This window comes from Oryx dammah, unplaced genomic scaffold (genome assembly GCF_014754425.2).
Source record: "Oryx dammah isolate SB20612 unplaced genomic scaffold, SCBI_Odam_1.1 HiC_scaffold_25, whole genome shotgun sequence".
Classification (NCBI taxonomy): domain Eukaryota; kingdom Metazoa; phylum Chordata; class Mammalia; order Artiodactyla; family Bovidae; genus Oryx; species Oryx dammah.
In genome coordinates this window covers 18765340-18778210 of record NW_024070209.1, presented here as the reverse complement: position 1 = coordinate 18778210, position 12871 = coordinate 18765340, and the positions used below count along the sequence as shown (strand labels likewise).

At 41.5% G+C, this 12871-nt stretch overlaps 1 protein-coding gene across 2 annotated transcripts in view; it reads left to right on the top strand.

The window, feature by feature from the left end:
* Positions 1-12871, top strand: part of FEZ2 (fasciculation and elongation protein zeta 2) — a 44241-nt gene that overhangs the window by 22808 nt on the left and 8562 nt on the right. Inside the window, exon 6 of one of the 2 annotated variants that reach the window (XM_040224627.1) lies at positions 12386-12466. The exons of the other annotated variant lie outside the window; for it this stretch is intronic. Within the exon in view, the coding sequence (XP_040080561.1) occupies positions 12386-12466 (81 nt within the window). The remainder of the gene's footprint in view (positions 1-12385; positions 12467-12871) is intronic. 2 annotated transcript variants of the gene reach the window in all.

The window sequence follows — 12871 nt, the reverse complement described above, 5'->3', positions numbered from 1 at the left end:
CGGTGATGCCATCCGACCATCTCATCCTCTGTTGTCCCCTTCTCCTCCTGCCCTCAATCTTTCCCAGCAAAAGGGTCTTTTCCAGTGAGTCGGCTTTTCACATCAGGTGGCCAAAATATTGGCGCTTCAGCTTCAGTATCAGTCCTTCCAATGAATATTCAGGGTTGATTTTCCTTTAAGATTGACTGGGTTGATCCCAGTTTCCCATTAACTAAATGAGGAGAGCCAGCAGGTAAACCAGTTGTCTCCAGACTAGGGGACAAATAAAAAAACAAAAACCAAACTGACAGTTCATTGAGCACACTGTATTTATACACAGTGATAAAAGGTAGTTTAAAGAGAGTAGTAGAGAAGGTGGGAAAGGGTTGTTTCTGCTCCTTTTCTAAGTAGTGGTAGCTGAGAGGATAAAGTAGCTCTGTACACATACTTGAATGTAAATATTAACACATTTTCAACAGTAGTTTGTTGGTGATATTTTATAGTACTTCTCTGCATTTATATATTGGAAAGAATATTCCTAAAAATTAGCATTAGGCATAAAATGGAAGGTCATTATAGGGTGGAGAGAACCTTAGTCATGCATGTTTATTATTTTAATAATTCACACCTATGAATTAAAAATTACTTTAGATATGGAACAAATTTGTATTTTGGTGGTACCTGGTGGCTCAGCTGGTAAAGAATCTGCCTGCAATGTGGGAGGCCTGGGTTCGATCCCTGGGTTGGGAAGATCCCCTGGAGAAGGGAACTGCTACCCATTCCAGTATTCTTGCCTGGAGAATTCGATGGACTGTATAGCCTATGGGGTCACAAAGAATTGGACACAACTAAGCGACTTTCACTTTTATTGCCTAGAGAAATGTTATCTGGAGATAGTTTTTGCTATCTTACTATTATGTACTGTTTGTTTTCTGCAGTGGTTTTTTGGTATCTGACTGTAATAGTGAACTTTCATGATTTAGCAGTTACTGTAGTAAAAATCAGGAGTCTATTCGTTTTTATTTATTTTAAACTTTTTATTTTGTATTGGAGTGTAGCTGATTAATAAGCAATGTTGTGATAGTTTCAGGTGAACTGTGAAGGGATTCAGCCGTACATATACGTGTTTCCATTCTCCCCCAGGTTCCCCTTAACCAGGCTGCCATAGGAAATTGAGCAGAGTTCCTTGAGCTATACAATAGGTCTTTGTTGGTTATCCATTTTTAAAAATATAGCAGTGTGTACATGTCCATCTTATACTCCCTAACTGTCCCGTCCCCCCATCCTTTGCCCTGGCAACCATAAGCTTGTTTCGTGAGTCTGATTTTTGTTTTGTAAGTAAGTTCATTTATATAAATGTGATCCAAAAGGATATATGCACCCCAATGCATGTGAATGAAGTCATTTCTAAATGTCAGTATGACACTCTTGGTCCATCCATGTCGTTGCAAATGGCATTATTTCATTCTTTTTAATGGCTAATATTCCATTGACTACGTCTTCTTTATCCATTCCTCTGTCACTGGACATGTACATTGCTTACATGCCCTGGCTATTGTAAACAGTGCTGCAGTGAACACTGAGGTGCATATATCCTTTTGGATCATGTATTTCTCAGGATTCTGGTCTTGACCCCTTTATGTCTTGGAGAGGTTTATAATTGTTAACAAATTCAAGTAAAATTGTTACAAATTCAAGTAAAAGCCATAATATGCGGGGAAACTCTGAACTTACTGTATATTTAGAGTATCCAGAAGTATCAGAAAAGAGTTCATAAATCTGCCAGAGTTAATTATTTTACTCTAGCTTAGTAGCTTTGAAACGGAGAAGGCAATGGCACCCCGCTCCAGTACTCTTGCCTGGAAAATCCCATGGACGGAGGAGCCTGGTGGGCTGCAGTCCATGGGGTTGCAAAGAGTCGGACACGACTGAGCAACTTGTTGCACTTTTCACTTTCATGCATTGGAGAAGGAAATGGCAACCCACTCCAGAGTTCTTGCTTGGAGAATCCCGGGGATGGGGGAGCCTGGTGGGCTGCCGTCTCTGGGGTCGCACAGACTGAAGCGACTTAGCAGCAGCAGCAGTAGCTTTGAAAATGCTTGCCAATACTTAATTACCGTATTAAGATTAAATTAAATAAAAATTTTAAAAGATCTTCAAATACAAGCAATTAAATTGATGCTAGTCCATTTACTCCTATTCATATCCCATCTCTCTGCTTTGAGAGTGAATTTATAAAATAGTAGTTCAATATTTAAGATCTATTTAAATATTTATCTGCTTTGGTGTAACTCATTTTCTAACTTGGATCTTTAAAAAATTATTTTTGGGTAGAGTTTGCATTTATAACATTTATAATCACATTAAAATTATTTGATTTGAGGAAGTGTCAAAATAAGATCAATTTTTACATCTTAGGTAATAGCTTACTAATCATTTGAATATTTTTACTTTTTTTTTTTTTAACATTTAACTGTTGCTTTCAATGCTATGCTTTTCTCATCTTTTGTATTTTGATTATTTTGAGAAATCGAACTGAAAAATTACTGTTCTTTATCACTTAAGCTATTACAAATGATGTGATTTATAAAGAACAGTAATTATGTTTGAATTTCACTTTCTTCTGAACTTTGAGTATAGAGAATATTAATGGAGTTAGAGCATGGATTAGAATAAGAGTCAGAAATAGATGAAAAGCATTTCCTAATTGCTTCTCCCAAACTTTTTTCCTGTTATTGAGCTTTGATATTTAGATTTTTAAGGCTTTCCTGATAGAGGTCTGTGCCACTGGGTGTCACGTGAGGTGTCAGCTTAAGAGAAAAGCTAAGAAAATTTGGTAGCAGGAATAGTCTGACTTTCCTGACCTCTGGGTTAGTTTGGTTTTTCACTGTCTTGGATCCTGCTTTCTGTGAAATGAGTTAAGCTGGTGATATACTGTGCAGAGAATGAGCTGATTTAAGACTCTGGAAAAGAGTTAACAGACCACAGTGCTCTATCTGATTCCGTGTTGCTTTTCAGTGTATGTGGTGGTATCTAGCTGTTTTTATTGTTCAGAAAGACCTTGAATTACCTAAAAGTGTTACTTGTTTTCTGTTCAAGTTTTCTGGCTGATTCACTCTCAGACAGTAGTATCTTTTCTTTGTGTTGTCTTCAGTCCTCTTTAAGCTGGAGACTATAATCAGGGTGGTTATTTCTGTTGCTATTTTATTTATACGAGGAGAACTTGAAATACTCTTGTTTACTGTTTGGGAGAAAAGTAGAAAGAAAGTAGAAATGTATGATTATTTTTCTCTTTGGGAGTTTTTCCCATATGTTTTTCTAGCAGTTTTTTTTTTTTTTTCCCCTCTAAATTGTTCTAGCCTTTAAAGGGGAATACAGCCCAAACATTTTTTGAACATTTATGTTTGCTAAGTGCTTCCCATGGACTATTTTATTTAATCCTCACAACAACCCTATAAAGCAGATGTTATTGCTGGGCTGTGTTGTGCTTAGTCATGTGAGACTCTTTAGTGACTCCGTGGACTGAAGCCCGCTAGGCTCCTCTGTCCATGGGATTCTCCAGGCAAGAATACTGGAGTGGGTTACTGTTTCCTCTTTCAGGGGATCTTCTCAGACCCAGGGATCAAACCCATGTCTCTAGCATTACAGATGGATTCTTTACCATTGAGCCATATTGCTGCCATTTCTTAAATGGGTAAACGAAAGCTTAGCAGAGGACTTGGCTCACAGAATGAGTGTGCAGTGGAGTGCCGATGTACCGACTGTACAGAGGTGGGAGACCTGTGGCTCTGGGTTCTTCAGTTCTGAGCTGTGCAGGGTGATACGGATGGGCCTGGAGGGCTTGGCTCATTTCTTTGTCTTTCAGATTTTTATAGATTTTTTTTTATCTTCTATATCTTGTTTACACTTTGTTGCTCCTGTTTTCGTCTGAGAAAAATTTCCAGAGAATGACTGACTCTGAAACTTTAGTACATACTCATGCCAAGGAAGGAAGCAGTCATGAGGCAGTCGTGAGCATTCTCAGTATAAACCGTGTGACCCAGGCCCTGAACTGGTAAACCCCTTCTCCTGTCCTTGCCTTGTTACTTTGGCACTTTGTCAGCGGTAAGGGGAACAATAAAGTGAATACTGTAGCGCTTAATCATTTTCCTGCTTATAAATGGGTTCCCATCAAAATTTCCATTCTGAGAAGGGCATTTTACAGAGCTATTAACACCTTCATTAAGATGTGGTGGATCAATTACAAAATAATTTTAGACTCACAGAACCTTCACCAGCTCTTCACTTTGAATTTGAAAGTTTGGGTTCTTCCAATCTAGAAATGGTGGATTACATGGAGGCATTTTTGACATACTTAACACTGCTATTGTTTATTTTAATTAAATTGTAACAGCCCTTTATTGAATGTCCTTTGTTTCACCAAACATTTGTAACCTTGAGACTTTTGTCAGACTTTGACATGGCCCTTGCACTTTCATCTGAGAAATGTTCAACAGAGAAATGCCTCTCTTCTTCCCTCTTCCTCCCTTCCATCTCTCTCCTCCTCCCTCTTCCTACTTCTAAAATTTAAGCACAGAGAAAGTCTTCTCACCGGCCCAGTTAAGTACCATAAGTACCTAATAACGCCGCATCTGCTGTTAAGCATATAAATGCAGTGTTCCTAAATGAGGTGATGTTTTACTCAAAAGTAAATTTAATCTGCCTCTGAGGTTTTATCTTTTTCAAAATTCATTTTGCCTTCCAAGAGGGTGTATTGTTTTTGGAATTTATTGGGCAGCTGTAAAGCAGAATCTGTTGTGCTCTCTGTGGGGGCTCTTACCCTGTTCCTTCTTGTCTTGCCAGTAGTCTCTCCATTCTTGTTCATTAGTCTTCTTTTACTTGCTATTCTTTCATTATCTGAGGGATTTTAGATTTCTTAGTCACTCCACTGTTTTACAAACCATGTCAACAGGATGACTTTATCTTACTGATCTCATGTTGACCTCTCAGGCTCTTCAGTGGACTTTGCCGGAATTCCACTGTTCACTCCTTTGACAAATAACCTTATATTTTGTCATATCTTCTTTCTTCTATTCACCCTTAGATTACTTTTGCCTTTTAACTTGTTTAAAAAAAAAGTTTCTCTCCTGCTAGAGATCAAGAGGCCCCCTGCTATGGTTATCAGAGGCTCTAGGACTGGTCTTAGGTGTTACATCTTCGGCTTAGCAGACGTTTATAAATGCTTGCCGTGACACAGGCGCGGGGCATATCATGGGAATCGAGAACCTAAAGACCTAGTCTTTATCTCCAAAATGTACTCATGTCTGCAGAAGACCGAGGGAGCCACTGGGGCGGGTGGTTCTGGGTGTGTCACCTGGCTGGGCAGCTCTGTCACTGCGAGTGCTTGCACCACGGCTCATGTGACCCTCTGCTCTCGTACTGTTGGGCGTGCCTGCGTATGTGCAGCTGCGTGGCTGTGACTGGCCTTCTGAAAAAGTCATGTATCTTCTTGGAAGTTGCAAATAAGACCTTTAAAAGTGACATCCTTAACCCTCTGTTTCACAGATGGGGACACCGGCCTTTATAGGCTCAGGGACTGCTGTCATGTCACACAGTTGGTGGCAAAGCTGGGCAGGAGCCCCATCTCTGATTTCTAGTCCAACATTTTTCTATCCAAGAAGACTGTTGAAAAATTTTCTGATTCCAAATACTTTTGACTAAGGTGTGATTCTTGGTTTCATAAAAAATAAAATCTGGAAGTGTTTCACTGGTAATCGCTGAAAATTCCGCAGCTGAAGCCAGTGACGGTCCATCGGGTGCCCTCTGCGTGCAGAGGATGGCCTTGTGCTTTGTGGGCATGAAGGTGTCTCTGATATTGTTTCTCTCCTTAAGGACTGTGAGATGGAGTGATTTCTGAAAACTTAATCTGACCAAAACTTTATTTTTTCTTTCTGTACTCTTTTTTCTTTAGATCTTGTACCTCATCCCCACTTTTAAAAAAAATCATTTTTTTTCTTTTATTGAGAAATAAATGCCATATGTTGCTGTGTAAGGCTAAGGTATATAGCATGAAGGTTTGATTCACGTATGTGGTGAAATGATTACCATAATAAGATTAGCTAGCATCTATCTTCTCATATAGATACAGTAAAAGGAAAGAAAAGAGAAGAGGTTTTCATTGTCGCCAGGATTCACTCTCATATATCCTGTGACAGTGTTAAGTAGAATCACTGTGTTGTGCATTCCAGCTCTAGTGTTTTTATCTCACACCTGGAAGGTTATACCTTTTGACCACTTTCCTCCAGTCCCCTCTCCCCTCACCCTCCACCTCTGGTAATCACAGGTCTGATCTCTTTTTTTCAGTGAGTTCAGGTTTTTATTTAAGATTCCTATATAGGTGAGATCATATAGTATTTGTCTTAGAGAAAGACTGACTTCACTTAGCATAATTCCTTCAAGGTTCATCTGAGTGGCAAATAAATTTTTATCTTTTCATTTAGGGCTATGAGACAAACATGTATTGATCTGTGACTATGTGCCAGGCATGAGTGTCAGGGATTCGGAGTAAACCCCTTCCTCTAGGGGCATGCTGCCTGGGGGCTGGGGATCTGATGACGTCCATCCGTGCACATGCAGTGATTCTCCACCAGGCCAGTTTGGGGTCCCCCCCCGCCCCCCCGCCGCAGGGGACATCAGGCAAGTCTGAAAACGTTTGTCATTGGCACAACTTGGAGGGATGGGGGGTGGTGTCCTGGGCATCCTGCTGAGTAGAGGCCAGAGATGCCACTCCGCATCCTACAGTCCACAGGACTGCTCTCTCGGCAAAGAATCACACATCTGACCCTAGAGTCAGCAGTGTCAGGGTGGAGAAACCCAGGGATAGGGTGCTAATTGCTATATTCACAACAGCTTCCGTGGTTTTAGAGTCTTCTGTGCCTGGTACTGCCCAGTGGTGGAGGCGTTGTACTTTATTGTCACTCGTAGTTTGGTTTAGAGGTCTGAATTGAGTCCTGAGGACAGGTAAGGGAAGGAGGGGACAGGCACACTGATCAGAGGGGGTGGTGTGGACAACCCCTGGAGGAGGTGACAGGAGCCCCTGGGGAACTGAAGGTTGTTGTTCATTATGGCTAGAAGTGGAGGGAGGTAAATCAAGAAAAAGAGGGTGTGGAATAGCAAAGTGGAAGCCAGAGAATGGCGGGCTTTGAATGCTACGCTACAGCATTTGGTCCTTATTTAAAGGCTGTAGGAAACCCAGGAGAGGTTTTAAGTTGCTGGTTACATGTTCAGATTTGTCTCTTGGAAGGGTAACTTTGGTGTTTCAATGAGCATTGATTGGAAGGAGACAGCTAGAGCTACGGAGTTGATTTGGGGGCTGTTGCTATCATCGAGTAAGAAATGAGTCAAGGAAGTGACAGCGATGGGAGAATAGCTGAATTTCAGAGATCTTAAGGGGCTCGGATCTGTCGGGACACGGGAAGGGAGGAACCAGAGTCGGGTCGTTGATTTCTGCCTTGTGGTGGCATAGACACTGCACGTGTTTTATCTTCCCTGAAGGGAGACATGCAGGTCTCTTCAACAGGAACTGTAACAGGCAGAGCCCTTGGGGGATGTCTGTCCTTCCTGTCGGCTCTGGATGGTGCAGCCGCTTGGGGTACAAAGAGTGACCCTCCCTTTCCAGCACCTCGAGCACACATGTATGGAGAGAGGACAGGGCCAGTGCAGTAACACCTTATGGAAGGAAGGGAGAATGGAAGCAGTAGCCACGGTTTCACATCCTGCTGGAGAGGATAACAGGACCCCTTTTGGTTTTGCTTTGAGAGGCTCTCCTGTCCATTGTCCTTTGTAGCCCATCTGGGTGGGTGTATAATTCATGTCTCAGCTCACATGTCACCTCCTGGGAGAACTTTTCTCTGCACTCTCAGTGTAGAGTAGGCATCCAGTTTCTAATTGTGGTAGCTGTTGGCAGGGTGTGCATTATCTGCCATCATCTGGTTCCTTTACTTCTGTTAACTTTTCCTGCTCCTCTTAGCCTGGAATGTCAGGTCACAAGGGTGCGAGGGACCTTGTCTGATGTGTTCACTTTGAATCCTTAATACGTGGAATAATATGTGGCTCCATATATTTTTTGAAAAAATGAGTAAATGAAGGAGAGAGGTGTAGAATGCTTAGGGAGAAATAGGCTTTTAGTAAAAACACTTTTTGGTGGAGGAGAGGAAGATGAATTTGGTCTTGGGTATGATGCATTTTTTTGGAATGTTTAAGTACAGATGTCCAATAGGCAACTAAACATGAACCCAGGAAGGAGATTATAATAAAGGCAGCTAGTGTTTCTCAAGCACTTCTTTTGTGCCAGACTGTGTTCTGAGCCTTTGGTATGGTGGAGTGGTGGATCTCCAGAGGCAGAAGTTGAAGAGGGAAAAGCAGAGTGTGCATGAGAAGAAAGATAGCGACGCAGTTCTGGGGAGACACCAGTATATAAGAGGTGAGCAGAGAAAGAGGCTTCTCGCAGAAGAAGCAACCCAGAGGCAGCAGGACCCTGGGAGAGTGTGGTATCTAGACACCCAGGGAAGAAGGAGGAGAAATTACTGGACGTCTCTGAGAGATCTAAAGGGTGTCTGCAGCCTTCGGCATCAAAGAAATGATGCTGGGAAGAGTTGTTTCTGGAAACCCCAGGGAAAGAGAGGTTGAGAGTTTGAGAATTTAAAGATGGTAATGGTGGGAATCCACCTATTAATGGAGGAGACACTGGAAACTCCAGTTCAGTCTCCGGGTCAGGAAGATCCCCTGGAGAAGGGAATGGCAACCCACTCCAGTATTCTTGCCTGGAGAATCCCATGGGCAGAGGAGCCTGGTGGGCTGCAGTCCACGGGGTCGCAAAGGGTCCGACACGACTGAGCAGGCATGCACAGCAGTGGGGGAGGGCTCGCAGAGAGGTGGAGTTTGAACATGCAGTCAAGGGAGAGATTGTTACTCAGTGGTTCCTGAGGAGGTGAGGGTTGATGGCAGCTGGAGTTGGGGAGGCATATCTTTCAGACGGTTTCTTTTTACTTCCCCCGAATGTTCTGATTTTTCTTGTTCTGTCATTTTCCTAGTAGAACCTTACTGGCCACAATGTTGCCTGCTTGGTCAGGATCTGCTGGGGCCTAACTGCCCACAGTTACTGACTCAGCTGCCATCAGCCACGAGGGCAAGGGCTCTACAGGGAGTTCCTTTACTATAAACTTCTTTGGCCAGGATCACCTGTTATTTTTGTATTTTCTTAAGTTCCTGTGACTTCATGTGGTTGCACTTTCATTCACTTTCACTTAACCTGGTTGCAGGAAACCATCTTTCATAGATAACGCAGGCTGTTGGCAGTTGAAATGGCTCAGTAATGTCCCAAACTGGACGTTTAATAGATTTAACTTTGTTTAAGAGTTTAAAAATTTGCATAAACTAACTCCCTCCTTCCCCTCCTACCAAGGGATGGAAATTAGGTTTCCAATTGGAAAAGTAAAGACTGTGTTTTTATTTTAAACTTTCATTTATTTGTTTATTTTGGGCTGTGTTGGGTCTTTGTTGCTGTACACAGGCTTTCTCTAGTTGCGAAGAGCAATCTTCTCATTCTGGTGGCTTCTCTTGTGGCGGAGCATGGGCTCTGGGGCATGCAGGCTTAGTTGTCCTGTGGTATGTGAAATCTTAGTTCCAGGGCCAGAGATCAAACTCATGTCACCTGCCTTGGCAGGCGTATTCTTAACCACTGGACCACCAGGGAAGTGCCAAGATAGTGTTTTTAGAATGCTGTGTTCAAATGAGAAGTATACCTTAGTTTTCTGATACATTGATTCTAAAATGTTTTATCTTGCTTGAGGTTTTCTGAATTTCTATCTAAAATGGTTTATCTTGCTTGAGGTTTTCTGAATTTCTATCTGACTTTAACATGCCTATAGGTATTAGAGTGAACTAATATAGAAAATTAAGTATTTTTTCTCTTTGTTGCTTTTGAAAGGAACATTTGAACATATGCCTACATTTGATAGACATAATTTATTTGAAAAGTTTTATCATAGATGCTGGATCTTAAGTCCTTTCTTTTGATAATCTGTTTAAAAAAATGTGAACAAATTATATGATAGTGTGAGAAATCTACAGGCATGATTATCTGGAGGTGTTAATACTAACGTTCCCTGATAGCTGAGTTGGTGAAGAATCTGCCTGCAATGTGGGAGACCCTTGTTCAATTCCTGGGTCAGGAAGATCCGCTGGATAAGGGATAGGCTACCCACTCCAGCATTCTTGGGCTTCCTTTGTGGCTCAGCTGGTAAAGAATCTGCCTGCAATAGGGGAGACCTGGGTTTGATCCCTGGTTTGGGAAGATTCCCTGGAGAAGGGAACGGCTACCCACTCCAGTATTCTGGCATGGAGAATTCCATGGACTGTATAATCCATGAGGTTGCAAAGAGTCAGACATGACTGAGCGCCTTTGACATGACTGAGCGCCTTTCACTTTAACCTAATTCATCAAAAGGAAGAGTTAATGCTGCCAGCAAAGTTAACAGCATGTTTAGTGGGGGTGTCTTAACCAGACATTTGATGCTTACTGAGACAAAGTGAAATGTAGATCCTGGAAGGACAGGGTTAGAGGAGAGATGTAGGTGGACGAACTCACACAAGGTACTTGGATTTTCAGAAACACCATCAAGTATGTGATTGATACAAAGGCACTGAGCTTCTTCAAAGATGAAACCTTTTGGTATTTCTCAGCTTTTTGTTGTGTGGACTTCTTTATACTCTTAAAATCCACTGAAGACTCCAAAGGTCTTTTGTTTATAAAGTTTATATTGATTTTTACTGTATTAGAAGTTAAAACTGAAAATTTTAACATATTAACTCATTTAAAAATACCAATAAGGGGAGCTCAACTGGGTGCTTTGTGATGACCTACAGGGGTGGGGTGGGGATTGGGAAGTGGAGGGAGGTCCATTAGGGAGGGGATATGTATATATATACATAGCTGACTTTTAAAAATCCATGTAAAAAACCAAGAGGAAAATGGGGAAAATATCAATCAGAAAATTATTCATGCTTATGTAAATAGCTTATTTTTTATGAGAAATAACTATGTAAAAAGATTAAGAAAAATGGCATTGCTATGCGTTTTTTCCAATCTCATTAATACCTGACTTCATTGAAGACAGCTAGATTCTCAAATCTGCTTCTGCATCCAGTCCATCATTTGAAATATTATACTTTAAATCATGAGAGAGTGAGAGTAAGAATTATATCTTAGTATTTCTAAGAAAATAATTTTGAGCTCTTTGACTCCTGAAAGGGTTTCAGGCTTCCTGGGATGGAGGTGGGTTTGGCCCTGGACCATGCCTTAGGAATCACTGAGCTGCACTTTGCGTTTCTTGAGGGTAGAGACCATTGCCTTGGTTTCCTTTTTTGCTGCTCCTTAGGGCCTAGTAAAATATTCTTTATGTTGACACCTCAGATGTATTTACTGACACAGCTCACCCCTATAAAATTCCAGGGGAAGGAACCATCCGGTGAATCAGGACTGAGCTTCCGCTTCACAATGCCTTTCCCCTTGATTAGTCATGCTGTAAGAAGATCCATCACAGACCTTTGACTCTGCAGCCACAGAAGTGCCCCAGACTCTTCCCACTGTCTGACGAGTTTGTAGACTGGTTACACATCAAGATGAGTAGTGGAGGGAAACAATATCCCCTTTTCCGCACAGCAAGTTCTAGGAAGTCTTGGAGGTTGCTGGGAGAAAGAAGCGAGAATTGTTTTCTAGAAACAGAATGGCAAAGTCGGTGGAAATCTTAGGGGGCCGTGCTGGCACGTGGGATCCACTCTGCTCTCCAGGAAGAGAGAGCATATGCGTTCCTCCAGTTCGCATTTTCTGCACCACGGCAGTGGCAGGTGGCCTGCAGAGTGAGTGGGAAGCCGTAACCAACACTGAGTAACAGCGTTTCCATTTGCCAAATGTTATGTTACTGTTCTCCAGGCCTATAGTAGAAATATGCAAACTTAGACGGAAAAATATGCATACTGTTAGTGTTAGTTTTCAGACTTTTGAAAAAATATAGGTAAACAATATCAAAAGGTATCTTTAAAGTCATGTGGCTAATTTTGCATAAAACAAATACCTGTACAACTTACAGAGTTTGTATTGGAGCAGATTTATTGATCAGCTACTTCAGGACATATCTTCACACATATAGTAGCATAAACATAGTTGCTTTTGCATTTGACTTGCAAAGAAATGAAAGCAAAAGCATTTTAAAACAGCATGATACTGTCTGCTTTATCTGAATGAGTTGGTGGCGTTTTCTAACTGCTTGTCTCTCGGGTGCATAAGTCATCGTGGTACGTTCTTACTAATAGTCTCTGAACTTCTTTCCCTGTCCTTTTCTTCCGGGCCGTTTATTGCTGCCTTTAGCGCTTCAGCATGGAAGGGATCTCAAATGTCATTCAGAATGGCCTCCGCCACACCTTTGGAAATTCAGGTGGAGAGAAACAGGTGCTCAGTTATCCTTATTTTCCTCATTCTCTGCTTTTTCATATGCTGTGTAAGTTAAGGTCCTGAAAGCTGGCAGTCTTACTAATTTACTAAGACTATTGCTTAAGAGAGAAATGAAAGTTCATTGTATTTACAGCCTTGATAAAGCATAGTATTTCCCTTTAGGAAAAAGCGTTTTTCAAATTGGACAATAAATGCATTCTTAATACATGCTTTAGAGCTCTGTTTTCCACTCTTTTAAACAAGTAGATATGAAAGTATTGATTTAATGAATTGCATGCATAGAATATATAGTTGTGAAAATAACTAGAATATGCTACTGTAATTCTGAACGTTAAAGAAACAAGATCTCATCTCGGGGGAAAGAAAGCCAGATGTTGGTATCATTTAGACTATAGTTCTAGG